The 23,249-nt window shown below is 36.5% G+C and overlaps 1 protein-coding gene across 3 annotated transcripts in view; it reads right to left on the bottom strand.

The window, feature by feature from the left end:
* Nucleotides 1-1,543: 1,543 nt before the first annotated feature.
* LOC127410065 (inositol-trisphosphate 3-kinase B-like) overlaps nucleotides 1,544-23,249 on the bottom strand; it is a 40,628-nt gene continuing 18,922 nt past the window's right edge. For all 3 annotated transcript variants that reach the window (XM_051645092.1, XM_051645093.1, XM_051645094.1), the window contains 6 exons: nucleotides 16,509-16,605; nucleotides 15,043-15,256; nucleotides 12,761-12,965; nucleotides 10,126-10,227; nucleotides 8,155-8,226; nucleotides 1,544-4,892 (listed from right to left, as the gene is read on the bottom strand). In XM_051645092.1, coding sequence (XP_051501052.1) covers nucleotides 4,680-4,892; nucleotides 8,155-8,226; nucleotides 10,126-10,227; nucleotides 12,761-12,965; nucleotides 15,043-15,256; nucleotides 16,509-16,605 — 903 coding nt within the window. In that variant the 3' untranslated portion in view covers nucleotides 1,544-4,679. The remainder of the gene's footprint in view (nucleotides 4,893-8,154; nucleotides 8,227-10,125; nucleotides 10,228-12,760; nucleotides 12,966-15,042; nucleotides 15,257-16,508; nucleotides 16,606-23,249) is intronic.

Below are 23,249 nucleotides of genomic sequence, written 5' to 3' on the forward strand. Positions count from 1 at the left end.
TGAGGCTTACTGCCAGTGTTGTGACTCAGACCAAGTATGACTAAATAAGGAAGTCCACTTTATTTGAGAGCAGAAAATGGAAATAAGCTGCTTAGCTGCAAAGATTTATGCAATCAGATAAAAAAATAAAATTATTTGTATACCCTCTGCATTACAGAGTATCAATATCTGATCAGGTCAGGATGATGGATGCCAAAAAATATGCAACCACCACATAGGCTGCTGGTGTATACTGCTGTTCGGATATGTCTACCTTTTTTTTTTTTTTTTTTTTTTTTTTTGTACTGAGACTGCTTTATGCATTGAACAAGAGAACCACTAGGTGACAAGTGTTCACTTTGAGAGAACTGAACTTGGCTTTCAGTCATAGGGAGTCAATTCCAGTATACCAATTTGATTCAGATAACATTTAAAGTCTTTGACTAGCATGATAACTTAATTTTTGGTGCTTAACTTTTTAATTCAATTTAATGCTGGCAATATTAAAAAACAAAAACAGCATATTGTATACTGTACAGTGTATGTTATTATTTGTATATTGTTGAGTGTAATTGTGTATAACAGATGTTTAAATTGCGTTGTGTTAATTTGATGTTTTAAGTTGTGTAATTATGTATAACAGATGTTTAAATTGTGTTGTGTTAATTTGATGTTTTAAGTTGAGTGTAATTATGTATAACAGATGTTTAAATTGTGTTGTGTTAGTTTGATGTTTTAAGTCGAGTTTAATTATGTATAACAGATGTTTAAACTGCGTTGTGTTAATTTGATGTTATTGTAAATTGGTATATGTCTCATCACTGTCACGACTGTTATGTTGATCGGAACTGCACCCAAGAATTTCACACACCATTGCACTTGTGGATATGGCTGTGTGACAATAAAGTGATTTGATTTGATTTGATTTGATTTTTAGTTTAAACGTTTGCCAGGAAGGATAAATAACTTTTATACACTTGATATGACAACATCAGACTTAATTTGAGCTTTTCCTTCCCCCACCCCTTGTAGACATACAAGCTTTTCTTTAAAAAAAATATGTCTTACAATACCTGTTAATTCATACTTGGAAAGTGTCTCCTGAGGTATTTAACAGATAATAAATAATAGGTCAAGTTTAACACCAAGGAAAGAGGTGCCACTATATGACTATACTATATGTTGCTTGTTTTGTTTACCACAAAATGGAAATCCTAAATACAACTGAAGTGTTTCTATAAAGCTTGTTTTTTCGAGAGAAGCCAAAACCACAGATATATTTGACCAACTGTTCATTTACTGAGGTAAAAATGTAGAACCAAGCATAGTTAATTAATTGCAGTATTGACATGGCAAATATACAGCAGGGCAGAGATGCAAGTTGTTGGTCATCTAAAATGTTATAGATGGGGTTCTGCACCACAACACAGATATCTTCATCACAGAAGAATGTTGTGTAAATGTTACTCCAGCAAAACATTGACCTATGCAATACAACAGGTATAATTTCACTCGTTCCAGGTATTTATTTTCTGAAAGAGAAAAAATACACAACATTTGCAAATTTGTTTTTTTTTTTTTTTTTTTTTTTACATAGCATAGATCTTAGCTTACATAACAGTGAACAACTACTGTACCTCACCAAGGTATGGGAGATACAGGCAATCAAACAAGCACAGAAAAACAATGCAGCTACATTTAGTGTTCTTGTGCAAAATGTAAAAAAAAAAAAAAAAAAAAAAAAGTATAAATATTAGTTTGCGCACAACACTACAAGAAGTTTGACCTCACACAAATACGGCATGAAATATAAAACGTTTCGGGCAAGAGAAGGACTTGGTCAGTTTTGTTTGTTCTAATGTAATACAGCACCAGAACAGCAGGGGGAGTCCTACTCCCATGTCTTAGCTTCAGTGTGGAGAAAATACGTGACTTGAGTTCCACGATCGGCCTTAAGATTTAGTTTAGAACGATAATAGTCAAACATGGAATAGGCAACATTTTATTCATTTGTTAAGAGTCTTGTGACCTTGATTTGATTAGAGAGTGCAAAGTATTCCTCATTAAAGCTGTTGCAAGCGAGTTCTGCTCCACTACCACCACCAAACACTCCCGCGTCTATATAATTGGCCCGACAAATGGATAGTCCCGCCCCAAATTCACGCCATTGCCCGAAAGCCGTCTAAAAGAATTCTGTTTGGCTAACACGCGCGGGCCGCGGTCAGATTAATTTGAGTTAGTTTTTCTTTTTCTTTTTCTTTGCTGTTTACAGAGACCAGAGTAATTTCTCAAGACACCTATTTTAGTGTCAGGAAATAGGGCCTGCTTACAGCAGCTTTAATGTCTTAATGTTTCATGACATATAAAAAAAAAAACGGGCCACATTTATAAATGAAACAAGTTTATATCAGCCTGTGATTAGGGAACTAAGACAGTTGGACAGGAGTTTGAGAAATGTTTCCACATCAACCGCTAACCTTTAGTCCTCTCAGTTCCTTTAGCATTTGTAAAAGGTCATTTTATTTAACAAGAGTGAAATCTCTTTGTCACAAATAAAGGATGGGGGAAAATGTGGAACCCCTGTGTCGTGACATTTTGGTTTGAGGCCTCTCATTAACCCCTTTGCCTTTTACTGTGTGTTTGGAATACATTGTGTTGACATACCGAACTGTAGGACTGCTCTAGGTGTTCCTTGCTCTGGGCTAAATCAACTATGATTATTCACTGATTGTGTTTATTCTGGTGTCAGCACATAGTTTCCATACTGACCAACAAATTAGTTTTATCTCCAACAATATGAAGGGATATGAAGGGATGGTTGATTTGCATGGCAAATTGTCATGCAAACAACAATCACCTCTCTTAAAACATGATGCACTCTTTGTGGTGAGTCAGTATTTAAAGGCATTGCATCAAGCATTGCCCCCAGGCACTTTTTTAAAAGGAAGAACAACATTTCTTAAGGCTCTCGTGAAAACTAGGAATGTTTGAACTTGCTTGGAATGGTTTACATTTTTGGTAAGCATATCTATTAGTTAAGATGAAAAATGGAAATGGCCACCGACTTATTCTTAAAATGTTCTGTACATTTTCTATCTTCAGTGGAACACAAAAGGAGATGTTAGATACTTTCCCTAGAATGTTAGGTACTTTCACCCTCAGTCGCCATTCATTTTCATTGTATGGTTTTCGCTGTGTTCCACTAAAGAAGAAATAAATCATTTATTCAACTATTCTTTTAACTCAAAATAAAAACTTATTTTAACCAAATTGGCATGGTCACAATAGTGACATCAGTCAGCACGGTCAGTGTCTAATGTTGTTGTTTTACCACTGACCACCTGCCATTTGCAGCCCTTTCAGATTTCTGTAAAGTAAAATAGCAGTTGCGAGTGTGACTATGTGTCAACAGGTAACTAGAAAACATACTGTACCACAAACTTGTAGTGACAGACTAACAGTCAGACACGCAAAGATACTAAGTCTTTCTGCTTCTCTCTAGATCGGGAGCCGCTTCCTGAGAAAAATCTTGAATAACTGTCTTGGGCACTTGGAAAAAAAATGGCGACTGAAATCATGAAATGTCAATATGAAGAATTTGTTTCAGATAAAAGCACAGCATAAGACCATCCACCACATGGGATCATTTCATTTGTTCTACTACTGTAAAGGCACTCAGTATAAATGACACAATTGGTAACACAAATTACAAGTTACCTCAACAGGGTAAAAACTATAAAACAAATGAAAACAAACTGTTAGGACCTTGCACATATAAATATAAATGTAAATCATTGAAATAAAAAGTGGTGGATCTGAGAGTAGGTGTCAAAGTCGTTAGGTTAAAATATTACATTTAAAATTTAGATATTTGTTTAAAATAAAAGATGATGTAGATGTGGAATTCTTAAACAATATTTTCTGCTACACGTGCAGCATCTCCAAAGCATCTTGTGCATATCGTAACCAAACGTCATGATGCCATGACACTAAAACCAATGAGGTTTGATGTCACTGACGTGTCGCCATATTTGATTGCGATAGATGACTTAATCAATTCAATTTGATTCAAGAGTCAACAGTAATTATATGCCTTCACTTGGAATATGACGCACAAGTTGCATGGACTACTTTTATGACACTTTTGGGTGCTTTTAAAAGCTTTAAAGTGAGTCACATTCATCTGCTATTGTATGGAAACTAGCGATTGCAGCATTTAAAAAAATATCTCCTTTTGTATTCCGCAGAAGAAAGTCAATTGGAACGACATGAGGGTAAATCATAACATAATTTTCATTTTTGGGTCAACTATACTTTTAAGAAGATTTCCAGTAAAATATGCCTGGAAGTGATTTACACTTTTCCGTAACACTAGAATTTTGGAAAAAACAACTTGTATAAAAGGAGGAAGAATAAGGGAGTGTGACCTTAAAATGTGCCTGTCTATTAAAGCGCTAGCTGCAAAGATTCTATTCACAAATCTCCTGAACTAAAACACTGGCTTTTACACTACATATGTACAGCATCTACAAGTTTACAAACATACACGCTCAATAAAGGCCATTGCGGCATATTACAGTTTTCTTTTTGGTGAGAAAGGGAGATCGGTTAGGATAGCTTTAGGGTAACCCAGCAAGGTCTTGAACTGTAGTGCGGGCAGCCCACCCGAGGGTGGGAAGAGAAGAACAAGCCCTCTTATTCTAGTGAGGTTTAGGAGATAACATGTTTGCTATAATGTCTATGACGTGGTCCAGGCCGTAGAGGTAGCCATCTTCCCTGTTACCCTCCACCCAGGTGGCCCTGTGGCTCAGCTCCTTCCCTTCTGGCAATGGAGTGGTCTTCCCAAAGTCTATCATCCACACTTTTGCATGCTCCCGTTTGTCATGGACGAAAAGTAGAGAACTGCCAATCACCTGAGCATAAGAGATGGGGCGGAGTTTTAAATGCATGAAATGGAAAAGTGTTCAATATCAGAATCTGTTCCCTGTGTGTCGTATCTTTGTGAGACTTTGAATGTTTTGCCACAAATACATATGCAAACTTGAAACAATAGACACAAGGATCCTGTTTCTAGAAAATTTGTGCAGCAAACATATGCTCACTTATTAAACTGATAGTTTGCAAAGAACTGTGCCCTGTTTGTTTGTTTGTTTTTTCACCATAAAAATTCTGTGAATAAACAACGCTATGTTTGCGGAGCCTGTTTCACCACCTTGTTTTAAAACAAAGTTCTAACACTTCCAATGTATGAGGAGTATGCTGTGTATTTATCTTATGCTCATTAATAGAGGTTGTGGAATTATTTGCAAACAACCAAGCTAGGAATGTGCCAGGATGGGTAAATAATCATCTAGTCATCCAACGTGGATCTAGTCGATTAGTGGAGTCGACAACTAACATTAATATTTTTAGTGGTGGTGGTTTGCACATAATGCACATAAGCGGTTTTGTGCTGCTCCTTTTTCGAGCCTTTCGTATTTCTTACTTTGAAAGTTTTGTACAGTAAGATTTTATAGTTATTTAACCTATTTATTTGTTGAATATCTATTAGTCACAATATTGAAGTGCTGCGCTTAGTGTCCGTTGTGCATATCCCTATGAAATGCGTCTGATCGGGGTCACATTATCATCACGAAGCCTTATTATTCATGGATTCCTTAAAGGGATAGTTCACCCAAATCCAGATGGTTTTGGGTGAGAACAGACCAAAATATAACTCCTAATCTTGCCATTGCAGTTTCTAAGCACGATCATGAGTTCAAGCTTGATTACACTTCCTAGTGCTTGACACATGTGCAGAGCGCTAGATGGCGCTATAGGAAGTATAATCAAGCTTGAGATCATGATCGCCAAGGAGACTGCAGTCAAGTAAAATTAGTTACATTTTGGTCTAATCTCACCCAAAACCAACTGGACCACTTCAGAAGACATTGATTAAACAACTGGAGTCATTTGGATAACTTTTATGCTGACATTATCTCCTTTTTTAATCTTCAAAGATCTGGTCACCATTCACTTGCATTGTAAGGACCTACAGAGCTGAGATATTCTTCTAAAAATCTTTGTTTGTGTTCAGCAGAAGAAAGAAAGTCATATACATCTTAGAAGGCATGAGCAAATTATGAGAGAATTCTCCTTTTTGGGTGAACTAATCCTTTAAGTCCTTTTTTTTAACTATAAATCTCTTTCCTACTTTCACTTTTACAACTGAAAGTCACATGGCTCATGGACAATCTGAAGTTAAAGTTAAAAAAAAAAAAAAAAAAAGACTTAAATATTGATCTGTTTCTCACCCAAATCTATTATATCACTTCTAAAAAAATATGAATTTAACCACTGATATCTTATTACTTATCTGATATCTTATCTTAAGACTTTATGTGCTTTTTGGAGCTTCAGATTTCTGGCCAACATTCTCTTGCATTGTATGGACCTACAGAGCTGAGATATTCTTCTAAAAAGCTTTGTGTTCAGCAGAGGAAAGAACGTCATACACATCTGGGATGGCATGAGGGTGAGTAAACGATGAGAGAATTGTAATTTTTTGGGTGAACTATCCCTTTAACAGAGTAGTCGACTAACCGTTTAGACCAGTGTTTCCCAACATTTTTTCTGCTACGGCACTTTTTACAATTAAACCTATCCCACTGTCCCACATAACCATCATTGATAGTTTTCCTTTTCAAGAACTTCCATGTTTTCTGTCTATTTTAGTTGCATGTTTATTCGTAATGTTTGAAATTCGGCTATGCTAAAAACGCAAGTCACGTAGGTACGGTAATGAGATCACAGGTGGCAAGAGTGCTAATTGGGTAATGAATAAAACAACAAATTTGCATCTTATTTTTAGATTTGTTTTTGCAAATTAATTCTTGCAATGCCACAGCAAATAATTTGTATTTATCTATTTATTTACATGGCTCCAGACTAACATTTAAGAGTGGAAGCACCGGTGTTAAATTCTACAAATGGTCGCACCAGCACTTGAGTTGGTTGCACCGGTCCAACTGAAAGAAAATTTGTTTTCTTTCACAGTTTCTTTCTTTTTATCAGGATCTTGATGATTAAAACACAGTCATCTGAAGACAAACAAAGCCTTTTTCTACAATCAGAGGGCATTAGAAAAGATTTTACACAGAAGGAAAGTTCCAATGTATCCATAGTTTTAACTGTGGCATTTGCAATAAGATCATAGTATCCAAAAGTATAAGTAAAACCATGATTAACAGTAACCATAAAACAAATTATGGCATTTTTCGTAAGGAAAACACATTCTGAAATTAAATTGTATTCTCTCACTACTATATTGATATAATTTCATGGTGAATATTTTTTTTAATATCTGTGATGTGTGGATTGAAACCTTACAATTTCTGTATGTTCATTGTGCAGATTTCTCCTTTATTCCTTTTCAGTGCTGTTTAGAATGTTGGGCCGTTTAATAACATTTTAAACTGGTTTAATCATCGACACATTATGGGCTTTCATAGAGGTTTTGAACAAATAATCAATGCCAAATTCACGACCCAGCCCATGCTTCTCGCAGCTCTGTTTATGATGATCTGTGCGGCTGAGCGCTCGAGACCAGTCCACGTGTAAATGCACATCTCTGCGCTGATCTGTCCATTGAGCAGCGCTGACTGATCCAGGTAAAGCTGTTTCCTTTCGCGTTTGGAACATTTGCCGTTTGATATTTCTCATATGGAACAAAAAAGGACAGAGCACAATCATAGAGTCAGCCAACTTTGTAGTCGCATCAATGCGACCTCTTGCAAAGTTTAATCGAACTGTTAGGAAAAATGGTTGAAAAATTAGTCTCAGTCTCGAGCCATGATTTATTTTGTGGAACCTGATCATTTTCCACAGCACACCTGATAGTCTTTCACAGCACACTAGTGTGCCACGGCACAGTGGTTGGGAAACACTGGTTTAGACAACCCACTGACTAGTCGATTATGAAAATTGGTAGTTTTGCACATCCCGAAACCAAGCTGCTTTTCAGGTTTCAGGCATCCAATAGTATGAAATAATTACTTCGATTGTGATTAATTGTTACATTTTCTAATGCCATTTTGGTTACTGTTATCATAAGGGTGGGTAAAAGCCTGAATTTTTGAAAGCCTTCAAGTTCATAATTGTAACTCATGTGTTTTAAGATAATATAAGACAGTTTACCTCATGTGTTTTGAAAAACTGTGAAATTTCCAGTATGCCCCTTATCTCTATCAGTCGGTTCAGATAAGAATTCTATGGGAAAAGAGACAAAGTTAGTATGATATGCTTTAAAAACTATAAAACAACCCCAAATATTGTGTAATCAGGTTTTGAATCAAATATTGATTTCAGAATAATTCTAGCTGCATGTTAAAACTATAACAAAGACATGGCTACAGCTCAAAACACCTACTATGCAAGAACTGATTCATGTCAAAAGATATTTTTGTAATAATGAAAATTACTTTGACAATGTAGACAAATTTGAAGTATACTGAACAAAATTAATTGATTATATTACACAAAATAATACTTAAAAATATATATCAATGTTATTTATTTATTTTTTTGGTAAAACAAAAGTCAATAAAATGGTGCAATTTTCATCTCCTTATTTTGTTTGGTTTATGTTGTATGTATAGTATTTTGCAAAAGTCTTAGGCACATTAGATGTTTCACAAAAACATTTGTTTTCATCTACTGCTTTTGAAATATTCATTTTAGATTTCCAAACACTCCTTTTGCAAATTTAATAGAAGTAAAACAAGGAGTCCTGCAACAGATGGTATGGCCACCATAGAGCCTGTATCTTGACATAACTGAGTCAATCTGGGATTACATGAAGAGACAGTAGCAATTGAGACTGCCTTAACATAGAACTGTGGCAAGTTCTCGAAGAATCTTGAAACATCCTAACTGCCAACTACCTTGAAAAACTGTGCGCAAGTGTACCTAGGAGGATTGGTGCTGTTTTAAAGGCATAAGGTCGTCACACCAAATATTGATTTATTTTATGTTTACTGCACTTTGTATGAAGTTAATTTAATAGATAAATATAAATGGCATTTTTTTGAAAACCTCACTACACAAAATGTTTCACAACTGCCTAAAGCTTTTGCACAGTACTGTATGTTTAGTTTTGTTAAAACAAAAATGTTTATAAACATTTTATAAAAAAATATGTATGAAAGACCTATGGTGAAATTGAAGATACATCCTTTATCTTTTGGAGTTTGAAAATGCTTTAAAAGGTCAAATATACATTTATTTATAACCAAGAATATTTGTAATGCCCTTGGTCAATCACTGATTTCTTAAGTGGAAATATAGTTACAAAACAGAGATAAGATAACATTTAAACTGCCACCTGTGGATGAGTCAAAGGGTTGTCACTTATGTGTCCTATAATCAGACTTTCTATCTATGGCACAAATTGTTTTAATCATTTGACTTGGTGACACATAATTACATTAAGCATTTAAACAATGGATCACTATTATACATTTACTGTAAATAGTGTAATAAACCTCAGTTTATCCGTAAAATCTAAAGCACAGTCCTCTGACGAAGTGAATCAGGATGCACGTCAAGTTCCAGGACACAATGTGGACAAAAACAATGTTAAATAAATGCTTGATGAGAAGCCAAGGACAAAGTTCTTTGAAACGTTTTGTCTATAAGCCTTGGCACTGAGAAAACACCCCAGTTCCATGTGAACTAGGGAGCCCTGCCACATAACAAACTTTTTATGAAAAACATATTATCTAAATCTGTCAAGAATTTTCAGGCTAATTTAATGGCAAACACACACTATAAGTACACAAACATTGTTTAGTGTCAACCGTTGCATTATGCAAAGCACTGTGTATTTGGATGTTTGTATTTCTGTGTACATAATCAAGTATTTTAAGTGTATGTGCTACTTGAGGGGTGGTTTTCCCTGACAAATTCAGTAGCAGGTGAGCTTTCACTGGGTTTCAAACATCTATAACCCTGAAGGGCTGCACCGCACAAAGGAAACCCCTAGTTTCACAAACCACCTTGGGGGGTAAATGAGAGTTTTGCTCCACCTGTCACTTGCTTTCCCCTGCGTCTCCCACACAAGTGCTTAAAATTGGCAGAAGGCCCTAAAGCACACAGGAGCACACTTACCAGAATGTTCTGGTTTCCTTTGATGAAGTCTTGGAAGGCCTGGGTCACTTGTTCTCGGGTCTTTGTCTTTTTAAAGTCCCTGTTTACTGTTCCGTCCTCTTTCTGTAGGAGTGGAGGGGAAGAGAATTCATTGTGAGGGTCAGAAAAGATCAGAAGACAATATTTAAAGCCTATTTTGTATCAATATTGCATTTTTTTAAAGGCACAAAATAAATGTTTTACCATGTCAAGACAATGACAATTTTGCATTCAAGCAAAGCTTTTTTTGTTTAAAAAAAAAGTATATACTAGCCATTTCTAAGTCATAGTAATCGCCGTCTGTACATGGAAAACATGTTATGACCCTATATGGGAAAACAACACCACACAAACAGTACTGAATTATGAGCAATATGCAAACATATCTAGACTTTTGCATTTTCTAAAGAAAATGTAAGTGGTGCTTGCCTGTGCAAAACTCGCTAGGGTCTTCTGGTTGGTTGCTAGGGTGTTTTGGGTGGTTGTCAGGTGGTTACTTACTGACCAAAGTAAAAAAAAAAAAAAAACACAAAAAAAAAACATATCCAAATCTCTGATATTTTCTTCTCTAGTTATGGCTTGGCTCCCTCTTTCAATGTAAGTCTATGGGATTGTTTAAGCCTGTTTTATAGTCCAGCAGGCAAAAAAGTCAAATTGCTTTGACAAGTAATAGCACAGCTCTCACAATCAGCATAATTTGAGATATCGTTCATATCTTTAGCACAAATGGTGTGTGACAAATTTTTAAGCCAGAACTCTTAAAAACCCTTAAGTATGAATAACAGTATTAAAGGAATATTTTTGTTTCAATACAAGTTAAGCTCAATCGACAGCAATTGTGGCATAGTATTGATTACCACAAAAATTTATTTAGACTTGCCCCTCCTTTTCTTTAAAAAAATAAAAAATTTGGGTTACAGTGAGGCACTTACAATGGAAGTGAATAGGGCTAATCCGTAAATGTTAAAATACTCACCGTTTCAAAACAATATGAGTGTTAACGTGATTTTAGTGTGATAAAATCATGAACTAACCTTCTGTGTAAAGTTATAGCCAATTTTACAACTTCGTTGCCATGAAAATGTAATGTCAACAAGCCCTAAAACCCTAAAACCATTAAAACAGCTTTACAGCTCAAATAATACAAGAGCTTTAACAGAAGATTTAATGTTAGTGCTTTTATAAAATTATAAGCTTTTAAACCCTCCAACATTTGGTACCATTCACTTCCATTAAAAGGGCCTTAATGTAACCTCCATTTTTGCTTTTTTTTTTTTTTAAAGAAAAGGAGGTATGAGTCAAAATTATTTCTTTGGTAATCAATATTATGCCACAAATGCTGTCAACTGAGCTTAACTTGTATTGAACCTGAAATATTCCTTTAATAAGCACCACTAATTCTTGAATCTGTAAGGCAACATTATAATCAGCCACATTGTTCTTCAAAAAAATACTTAATTTAGAGTCGCACAAGGCATCCCCCCATTAATGAAAGGACAGAAAGAGGTGGAGAACCCCCCTTTGTGCTAACGGAAATTGCGGAAGGAGAACCTGCCTTTCAGTATTCATGCAGGACATCTGCAGCGCTCCATGACAGAGCTCTCATTAACTAAGATTTATTTTGGAAAATGATGACACAGACCAAACCTAAGATTTCTAATCTCCTCTTCCTTTCTTAATGGAATCAAGGCAGTCTGGTTTGACTTAATTAGTTGAAGGTTTTGGAGCTGTATTAAGTCTCTTTGACATTTTCCATGAAGATGTATTTACATAACTAGAGCCGGGTGTGGTTAAGGCCGGAATTACAGAACTGAAATAGTGTTGTGAGAGCCTCGGCCTGTCACTGACTGATGTTGGGCTCAATGGATGTGCCACAAACAGGCAGTGTGTATGACAGAATCATTCGTCAACAATCCCTCATGAGAAAAGACAATACTGCTCCCTCACCTCAGTCTGAAGGCCTCATTAAGACATGAATGGGCACAGATCTGCCATGATTCGCCAGATAAAAACAGCATTGCACTTCTAGTTTCACTTTCTGTAACTTGTGACTCTCTTAAAATGAATAAGGGAATATGTGTCAAACTCTGAACATCAGGAAATCAATACTTATAAGCTAGGAAAACATGACCCATAGATGACGTAGGTTATCTACTCGAAAACAACTTTATAGTAAATAACTATATTACAACATTTTAATTGAATGTGACGATATAACAAGGTGATTACATGCACACAGCAGCAGAATACAGTTGTCAGCCCTGTTTTAGAGTGCTAAACACACCACAAGATGTTCACAAACAATTCAGTTAGGAACAAGAGTGAAAACCGCATCATTTAACCGAAAGTGACTCTCTTAAATTTTCAAGACATCTGATATCGGAGTTATCTGAATTTTGACTATTCAGTAAATCTGGTTGTCAATTCCAAACTACAGTGTGAACATAGCCAGTGAAGTTGGGAAATTCACTTGAAATTATGCCAAAATACCATTCAAATGAGGATGTTAAAGATTTTTTTGCAATTTCATCTCATTTGTCTGCGCAATCATCTGTTCATTTCATATCAAGGAGACGTGTCAAAGTTCCAACAAAGCTTTCGAGACCGAACGTCTCACCTTGATGCCCTCAATCCGGAAGCCCAGTGTAGAGGTGGAGCTGATGGTTTCTCTCCACTGCATATAGCGTGGCTTAGTGACTGCTTTCTGTTCATGCTCTTCGGGCGTGGGAGCCTCAGGGTCCACCTCAATCATCTTCTGGTACATGTCGGCTCTCAAGCTGGGCTTCTTCCTGGCTTTCGTCAACTCCTCCTCCAAATATGTCCTGCAAGAGGAGAGAAAAATGACCCACTGGCTCAGTTTCAGTGTCACTTACTTAGATTGTTGCATGTGTTGCACCATCATTCATTTTCTGTTGAAATTCGTAGAGCATACAAAAATGCAGTTCTCTTGAAAACAAGATCTTGGCTAGAGGAATAATTCAGGAGAGATGTATACCTAAGGAGTTCCTTTTAAACTAAAACTTCTAATAATAAAATATTTGTTCTCCTTTTAATCCAGTGGTCCTCTCTCTGTCCCAAAACACTCTGGTTGATCAGTATGGTGTCCTTGTTGACCAGGAAATATTGTGTTTTGGATGCTGGTGTGCTGGTTGACCAGCAAATTTTGTGCTCTGGATAATGTTTGATCAGCATGGGATACATGTGTGCTGGTTCCCAGCAAGTAATGATGGTGTGCTGGTTTTTTAGTGCCCAACATGGAATGCTGGTGTTTTGGTTTACTGGTTGATCAGCATGGGATGCTGGTGTGCTAGTTGACCTGCATATGTTGTGTTTTTCATGCTGGTGTGCTGATTACAAGCAAGTATTGTGTTCTGCATGCTGGTTGACAAGCATGGGATGCTGATGTTTTGGTTGACCAGCAAATGTTGTGTTTTGGATGCTGGTTGACCAGCATGGGATGCTGGTGTGTTATTTGACCAGCAAATATTGTGTTTTTGATGCTGGTTGTCCAGAATGGTGTTCTGTTTGACCAGCAAATATTGTGTTCGGATGCTGTTACACTTACATGGGATGCTGGTGGACACAAATATTATGTTCTGGATGTGTTCATGGGATGCTGGTGTGCTGGTTGACCAGCAAATATTGTGTTTTGGATGCTGGTTGATCAGCATGGTGTCCTGGTTGACCAGCAAATATTTTGTATTGGATGCTGGTTGACCGGCATGGGATTCTGGTGTGCTGGTTTACCAGCAAATATCATGCTGGATGATGATTGACCAGCATTGAATGCTGGTGTGTTGGCTGACAGCAAATATTGTGCTCTGGAGATCCTGACCAGCATGGGATGCATGTGTGCTGGTCCCCAGCATGGAATGCTGGTTTGCAGGCTGACCAGTATATGTTTGGATGTTTTTCAGATCCAGGTGGCTGGTTGACCAGGATAGAATGCTGGTTTGCTAGAGGTTTGTGAACAGCATAACTTAGACCAGCACTACACCAGCATAACCCAGCCTGGACCAGCATAAAATTCATGCTGGTTTAAGCTGATCTTTTTAGCAGAGCAGCTTGACTTTTCTTTTGAAACTCTGCCTTAGAAACTGCAAAGCAGACCAAATGTGCTTGAATCTTAAATCATAGCATTGTTTTGTTTGGACAGGCCAGCAGAGATTCTGTCATTATCCTGACCATCTGGTTATCTCTATATTTGTTCATGGCCGCTGCTGTGTTTCGGTCATGTTTGCAACAGCAAACACAGCGATCCCAGGAACAACAGAGATGAGAAAAACAAGCCGTGAGAGTGGTAAAAGTGATGAGCACTGGCCGATGGGTTTCAAGGTCTACCTGCACCAGTCGCAAACAAGAACAGCTAACTTTAACCAGATTAGAGGACAAAGAGCTGCTCTTCTCCACAGTCTCCAATGAGGGATGTCTTTATTGAAGTTCTATGGTGCTTGGAATGTTTAACATCTGTACAAATAATGGGTCAATGGAACAATTAATTTCAAATAACATATAGCTAAGTGGACATGCAGTTGCACAAGTATAAGATAAGAATACGATTCAATCTTAGCAGAGAGGTGAATTCTGTTTTACTTCATTCTCATTAGTGAATTATAGGTCTCTCTCCTCTCTCTCTGTCTTTCTCTTTTCTTTTTCCTTTTTGTATTGTACACTAGAGGTCTTAAATGTTCCAGCTGTGTTGCTCCTCACACTAAAGGCTCACTGATTCTTGAAGTCTGTTGTCAGTTTCAATAATTTCAAACAGGATTGAAGAATATAAGTAAACAGTCTAGGCTGTTACAAATATTGGCAGCTGAAGAAAATACAACATCTCTAAATGTCTAAATGTTTGTAAAGTGCTAAATCTGGTCAAGCCCTCCTTGTCTCTGTGCAACTGACCTGACACCCATCTTGCAGTCCATGACACAGGGCAGGTCAAAATCCGCCAGCAAGTCCTCCATCTGATTGTACTTCTCTCCATCCTTCTCTACATCTCCATGGTATGCAGGAACGTAAGGCTTCAGCACATCTCTCATTAGCCTTTCGAGGCATTGCTGCTCACACTCGCAGTGTTTCTTCAGAATACGACCATTCGTCCCTGCCTTAAAGTTGCCTGATGTGAGCAGACAGAGAAACAGAGAGTAGTATTAATAAGGAATTTGCTTTGCCTAGGTTACCCATCCAGGTACTGACCAGGCTCAACCCTGCTTAGCCTCAGTGGGTAACCAGTCAAGAGCTGCAGAATGCTAAACTGCTGGAATAAGCACATTTACACAAGATCGTCCATATTACTAAATTGTTTCTTGAAATAGAACTGTACATTATGAAGTTATAACAAATGTTTCCATGCACAGAACAAAAAAAAACAAAAAATGAACCTTACACAACACCATAGGTCCTGAAACACATCAATGCAAATGCTTAGCTATGCAAGCTTGTTTTCGTGTGTGGTTTTTATCTGTTAGAGCTTGGTTCATAATGCTACAGAAGTATGATTTGTATTCTAAGTGTTGCCACATGGAACGCTATAGCGTGTGTAAGTTGTGTAAATTACGTAAATTGTGTTCTTCTACTGTCAGTTTTCTCATTGGGGTCAGCTACTTTCATGGCAACAGTTTAAACAGAATCTTGTTGAGCAAGTTAGTAAAAGTGAAACTATCTACATATTTATAAATAGCCACCTGAATAATAAAACTTAAGGCACAAACATTTGAAGGTATTGGGGGCCTGGGTACCTCAGCAAGTAAAGACGCTGACTAGAACCCCTGGAATCGCGAGTTCGAATCCAGGGAGTGCTGAGTGACTCCAGCCAGGCTTCCATAGCAACCAACTGGCCCGGTTGCTAGGGTGGGCAGAGTCATGTGGGTTACCTTCCTCTTGGTCGCTATAAGGTGGTTCTCACTCTCAGTGGGGCATGTGGTAAGTTGTGCGTGGTGAATAGCGTGAGCCTCCACACACGCTAGGTCTCCACGGTAACACACTCAACAAGCCAAGTGACAAGATGCGCGGGCTGACTGTCTCAGAAGTGAAGGCAACTGAGATCCGTCCTCCGCCACCTGGACCGAGGCGAGTCAATGCACAACCTCAAGGAATTAGAGCGCATTGGAAATTGGGCATGCCAAATTGAGGAGAAAAGCGGATAAAAAACAAAAAACAAAAAAACATTAAGTACTAGGTTTGTTACCCCACCAAGCCTGCACACTAACTATTTACAATAGGACTTTGTGCTTGCACTGCCTTATCCAAATTTTTGTGCCTGTGTAATTACGTAATGTATGTTTCTGACCTAGGATTCACTGTGTTTAGAGTGTATTAACTGACTTTGAAAGGTTATGTAACATCTACACCTCCCTTTTGAGGCCTACCTGCATGGCCAGCCAGCTGGATCCAGGGGTACTTCTTGAAGGACATCAGAAATGGTGACCATTGCACCATGTTCTTGATCTTCTTCCATGATTTATGCTATTCAATGAAAAACAGTGAGCAAAGTGAGTTCCATTTAAATTTCAATGCTACAGTATAAAATTTACTAGGCCATAAATGGCAACAAATAAAGTGGCCCTACAAAGTATTTTGCTTAAAATGTGCTTGTACTACCTTTCTTTTAAATAAATTACCCTTGGATTGATATTTTTTTTCTAATTCAATAACATTCATATATATTTTAGTGTGGCTTAATTGTCCAAATACTTTTTGGGGTCATTGTATCTCAAGGCAAAAATGTAGTTGGCATGACATGTAAAGCAGTGTATTTTAAACAACTCTTTTATTATTATTATTCATGCAGTTTTTATGGCTCATACTATTTGAGACTCCATGGAATATTCTTAATTTAAACATTCCATGTATCACACCACAAGACTGTTTAAGTGCATGTGTGATTAAAATGGTTAAAACTTAAAAATGGTGACCAGTTACGACATCACTGTCCCTTATAATATAACATATACATATAAATACATTTTAACCTAAAAAAAAAAAAATCATTGTCCATATTATTTGTCAAATACCCAAAATATGCAACAGAAATATGCCCAAAGAAAGATGAATAATTACTTATGTAATTATTAGCTACTTATATACGATTTGGCAGGTGGGGTTCATTTTCCTATAGCAAAATCCAGAATGCAATATGCGGGAGAATAAACAAACAGGTCTTTTGCATGTATTTAAATACATTTGCCGGCCACTCCTGAGGCAGTCAGTGCTGATATTATAATTTACACAGCACACTAAAGCACTTTAAGTGAAAGATTTGTGTACAAACATACAATCAGATTCACTATAGCACATAAAACCTTAAAAAAAAAATACATTTCATCCATAGATGAAATTAACTAAATTATCAAAAGTATCTAGAGCTTTTGTACTGGCCAAATTTAGATTAACTGATTATGGAAGGCAGCGATAAGCTTACTACAGTTGATAATAAACAGATTTCATGTCTTCAAATGGTTAAAAAAAAAAAACAATTAAAAATTAAATTAAAAAAAATAAAGGCCTTTTTCCAACATATTACCATATACGTTGTGCCTGATATTTTTGCTGTATTTTTCACAGGAAGTGGAACACATCCATGGAACACATCCATTGAACCCTATTGTGGAGGTGACATAGACAGTTTGCAGCTGTTTTCCTGCCAAGGTGAGTCCTTTATCCTGGAACCCTCTCAGAATGTTCTTGCTTCATTTGGACATACTCGCACTCTACAGAAAACATGTTTGTTTTCAGTTTAAGAGCAGCTGCTCTGTTGAGCCATTACACTGTGTTATTCCACTTTACTAAATGTCCTTGAGTGAAATCTCTTAAACTTTCCATGTTGGTATGGGAAACACATTTTCTACTCCCCTCTCAGAGATGGATGGGGGATATCCTCGGGTGACCAGGGAAGCCTTTCTGCCTCCCAGCACATTTTGAGCCAGCTCTCCCAGGAAGAGCAGTCCATCACTGGGCAAGTTATGACCACAAATCAGCCTAAAATCAGTCCAAACTTAGAGAGCCCGTCCAACCAAAACACAAGACAGCGCATTCAAAGTCTGGTCACTTATGGTTTGCCATGCATTTTGATTAAACAACAGTAAACTGGCAAAAGATTTAGGCATTAAAATACCTTTATTAAATTTAGATGATTTAACAGATTGTAGAAAGCAGTTATGAGCAGTGATACAGCTGATAACAGACTAATTTTATGTCTTCCACTTATTTTTCCACTGATTTTTCAAACGTTCCAAGCGCTAATTCATGTAAAAACAAGGAAAATGTGAGCAAACAAGCAGATTTGCGATCATTGGATGGGCAGCAATTTATGGTGATGTTTTTTTGTTTTTTTTTAGCTTAAGCTATCAGAGCTGTTTGCTACATCTATAAGTTTTTTCCATATCAATTTACATTTAAACATTTTAAAGGGATAGTTGACCAAATATACAGTCATCATTCACTTACCCCTGTTGTTCCAAACCTGTATGTTTTTCTTTCTTCCGTGCAACACAAAAGGCAGTATGTTAGTCTCAGTCATCATTCACTTTCATTGCATTTATTTATTTTATTTTTTTTTTACATATAATGAAAGTGAATGGTGATTAAGGCTGTCAGTCCCTAATATTCTACCCTTTTGTGTTCCACAGACGAAAGAAAGTCATACGGGTTTGGAACAAGGTAAGTAAATGATTTACATTTTTGGATGAACTATCTCTTTAAGTCACAATTAAATTACAGTTATTTGACATTTGAGTGCTGTACTGTTTTTATGAGGTGCTATGACAGCAATAAGCTTGAAATTTGACTATTCCCTGTAACTTCCATGACGAAAGTTCTGATTTAATTTAGACAAGAAAAAAGCCCATAAATGGTATTAACCACCATCTGAGAGCAGCATGAGTTTTATCTGTCACATGAAGGTTCTCCTGTTCTGCTCCAATGGAGAAAAGCAGTTCTTCTGACCACAAGATGTCATAATAAAGAGCATGTGGCATGTCAGCGAAGGTTGGGCTTCTGTTTCCTGTGACCCCCTCTATACTGGGAACTCAGTGATCCAGGGGTCGGCACCATTGCTTGGGAAAGCATCGGTCTGGATGCTTATAAGATTGCTATAAGAGTATGAGGGTTTCCTCATAAACATGTCCATGTCATAAACACCAAACAGCGAAACACAGGCAAAGTTCAAGATCACATGCCGTGTTTGAACATAGCCCTTTAACAGAATCATTGTCAAACATCCAGCAGTTTTCCCTGTATAATTTTTACATGAATAAAACTTTTTTACCCCTTTTGAAATACATTTATTTTACTTTTCACTTGTTTGTAAAACAGGTTGACCCACTTGAAAGGTGCTCTATAAATTAAGTTATTATTATTAATCTAATCAGAAATAATAATAATATAATAACTACTACTACTAGTAATATTACTAGTATTATTATATATTTACATTTATATTTTACATTTATGCATTTGGCAGATGCTTTTATCCAAAGCGACTTACAGTGCACTTATTACAGGGACAATACCCCCAGAGCAACCTGGAGTTAAAGGTGCTGTAAGCGATTTTAGCTGTTCTACTTCCACGAGACAGAGCCGTTGAATTAGTCACGCCCCTCTTTCCAAAACCCAGTACTTCAAAGATACTAAATGAGCTTTATAGAGACCGACATCATGCAGAAATGCTTGTTAAAAACAACAGCAGAAAAATAGCGCCCTCAACTGACAAATGTTATGAGCAACATGGCATAAAAATGGCATTAAGTCTCAAAAATTTGACATTAGGACTGATGAACAGGTAGTGCTGACCAGATATTAGGATCAGAACAACCAGATCCTGCCTCCAATGACTGTAGAATTTAAAGTACAGTGCAGAAAAAAGGGGATCCAAGTTAAATTGCTATAGCGAGGGAAATGCTCCGGATGTGGGAAAACAAAACAAGTGGAAAACATGTCGCAGGAAGTGATGGGACTCAAAAGCCAAGGTCAGGTCAAAATTACTATTGCCGACCATGTACAACAACAGCTTTAGATCAGTGGTTCTCAAATGGTGAGACGCGACCCGTAAAAATGCAATGCTAAATGCAAATAATAAAATGCAACTAACCATATACCATAGTTAAATAAATAGGTGTATCAACCTTTAAAAGGGACGAGAAACATTTACAATATTTTTTGGTTGATATCAAAGACTGTGCTTTTTAATCAAACTCAACATATTTTGGCACAAATTCATCACTTGGTAGAAGTTAGTCAAATTAGGTAGATACCTTGCAACTATGCAAGGTAAAACAAAATATGATTCAGGCTAGGTAGAATAAATGTTCAAATGCAATGATTGTGCAGACCACAATTTGTTTTGTACAAAAGCATTTATTTCAACAGTCATTTTTCAGTCATTTTTGTTTATTTCTTCACGATAAACAAAAATGTAAAATCTGTGCCCTGAAGCAATTATACAGCAGTAGATTTCATGATATACAGTACTAATGCAATACTAAATGTATTTGATTCACACATATTTTAACATACACTACTTATCTGCTCACAGGAAAAATTTACAGTACCATTTTTATAACAGTGGGCTTGCTGGTTGCAAAAGCACCCAACTAAACAAGCAAATTTAGAATTTTCCTACTGTTATCTCATGTGGGTTTTTTGGCTGCTAAAGTTAGAACTGCCTGATAATGTCAAAAATATCAACAAAAACAAGAAATATCAACAACCCATAAAACCCTGCTTACCACTGCTGTGACTTTTTGTGTCTATTGCTCAGCGGATTGGATTCGATATTAGAACGACAATTTTACTTCTACTACTAAGATATCAAAGCAAAACCAGAAGGTATTACCTGTAGTGACTCGACAACCAGGATTATTGACGTGGTGAAATAACCAAGCACGGGGACGACAAAATTCCAGATGTGTGTGATAAAAGATGACATGGTAAGATCGTTAAGATCATGCGCTAATATGCTGCATGCAATCGCAACGTAAGCCAGAATTTGAGTGAAGGAAACTGCAGAGTAATGTGAATTTCTCATTTGTTTCCATACAAAGCATTCAAAAGCACAATTGGCCCATGCAAATATGCTGGTAGGCCGAGTACAATGTGCAGAGACCACATTAAAACTCTTTGGGATGCCTGCAAAGGCCATGAGCGATGCAAATATTCAGGGTTCTTCGAACTCACCTGTAATGCAAAAAGTCTGAAATCGCAAAAAAACAAAAAAAAACAGGTTTTATAATGCCTACTCATGATATCGGTCCAAAGATTACATATTAAACCCTTCAAGAATTTTTTTTTGGAAAAGCATTCTGTCTACATCTGAAAGTAGACCTGAGTGATACAACCAATAAATAAATAAATAAAATCCATCTAGATACTTTTCAGCCTTTTGAAAATATTCCATTTATATTTTAATATTTATGTTTTTGCTCTGAAATGGTATAAAAGCATTTATTTTTCAACCAGAGATAAAAAGAAGATTCTAATTAAAGTAAGAACTACAACACGGTAAAAATATAGTTAATCACGACAGATTTTCCACAGTTTTTCACTGAATTAACAAAAAGAAGAATATTTTATACTAATATGCATATGCAGAAACAAAACTTTATTTTCATGTATTTTTAATCAAACACTTAAATATTTGAAAAATGCCACATGGAGAATTCCATGAACATTTCTGATTGATGCTGAAAACTAATAATTGAATCAGAGTTTGTATTTGACACAGAAACTCCAACTAATTTTTGCTACTGATGTTTAAATCTGAGATTTTATTAAAACACGATTTAACGTTCTTATATGCACAAGTTGTGAGACAAGGAAAGATTGAGAACCTAAGTCTAAAATACAGTCTTTAGGAAACTTAATGGGTAAATAGAAAGCGCTTTAAAATCATCGCAATATTCAACCCGATCTCACGAAAATTCATACATATTTTACGAGTTGGCTATTTCGTATGATTCTGTTCATATGAATTCGTACGATTTCATCACGTGCAAATGTCCGGATGTGTAATGCAGAAGTAAGCGCGAGTTCCACGCAAGGTGTCAAGGACATGCTTATTAATATTATGCCCTTACCCAAACCCCTTATCTAAACCTAACCCATCAGTAGAGTGTGTAAACATGACAGGAAGCTGTTATGTGTGACAGAAGCAAGTAATTGTTGCATATTAGATGAAAACGATGTCCAGCGACGTCATTGCTTGTAGTGAAAGTCAGGAATTCATACGAGTGCAGTCGTACGATATCATACGAATTAGCCAAATTTAGAACAGTCGTTCAAATCCTTACAATTTCACTGTGAAAGTGTGTTGCGATATTCATGATGATGCTTTTATATCGCCAGCAAAATAATGGCAAATGTATCGAGAATATTCACTATCTTCCTGGCCTGCCTGGAAGATATTGATTGAAAATATTTCAAAACTATTAATAATTTCCGTAGGAAAAGTTATGAGGAAAAATATTACTGAGTGCCTCTTTTTTCATACAAAATGCCATAGACAGTTTTGGAAGCAATCAGTAACATGGAGACTTAAAGGTATGAGAGTGATCATTTTATTCCATTATTCAAATGTAGTAAGTAGTAAATATTTTTAAATCATGAATCATGTTGAGGTATTATGCAAAATATGAAATCACTGCTGGTTAAACAAGTCTCCCCAGACTGAGTAGCCTATATTCAGATTAGTTAGGGTCCTTTATTTGCATGCAGAAACACATTTGCATGACGTTAATGGTTGTTGGTTGGAAAGATATTTTTGTCTGTTGTTGTTGCAATTACACTGTTAAAATGAGCTCCAAATTGTTATAAACAGATTTTAAATTTTTGGTACTATAACAGGTCAAAATTCAGGTGTATTTTTATTGCTTACTTTAGAACATTACTCGCTACAACAATAATATTTGTCTTTGAATGGAAACTATTTGCTGCGTCTGAACAAACTGCTTTTGATACTGATAGGCATGCAAAATACAATTGCATGCAATTTCTTTCAAATTAGCCAGCTTCATAAGAATCAAACTGTTTTTAAAATGCATTCAAATGCAGCTGAATTCTCAATTACATTCTGAATGCATTTAAATTCAAAGAAAGAGCACAATATTTTAAACATG

The sequence above is a fragment of the Myxocyprinus asiaticus genome, chromosome 19, assembly GCF_019703515.2.
Source record: "Myxocyprinus asiaticus isolate MX2 ecotype Aquarium Trade chromosome 19, UBuf_Myxa_2, whole genome shotgun sequence".
NCBI lineage: Eukaryota > Metazoa > Chordata > Actinopteri > Cypriniformes > Catostomidae > Myxocyprinus > Myxocyprinus asiaticus.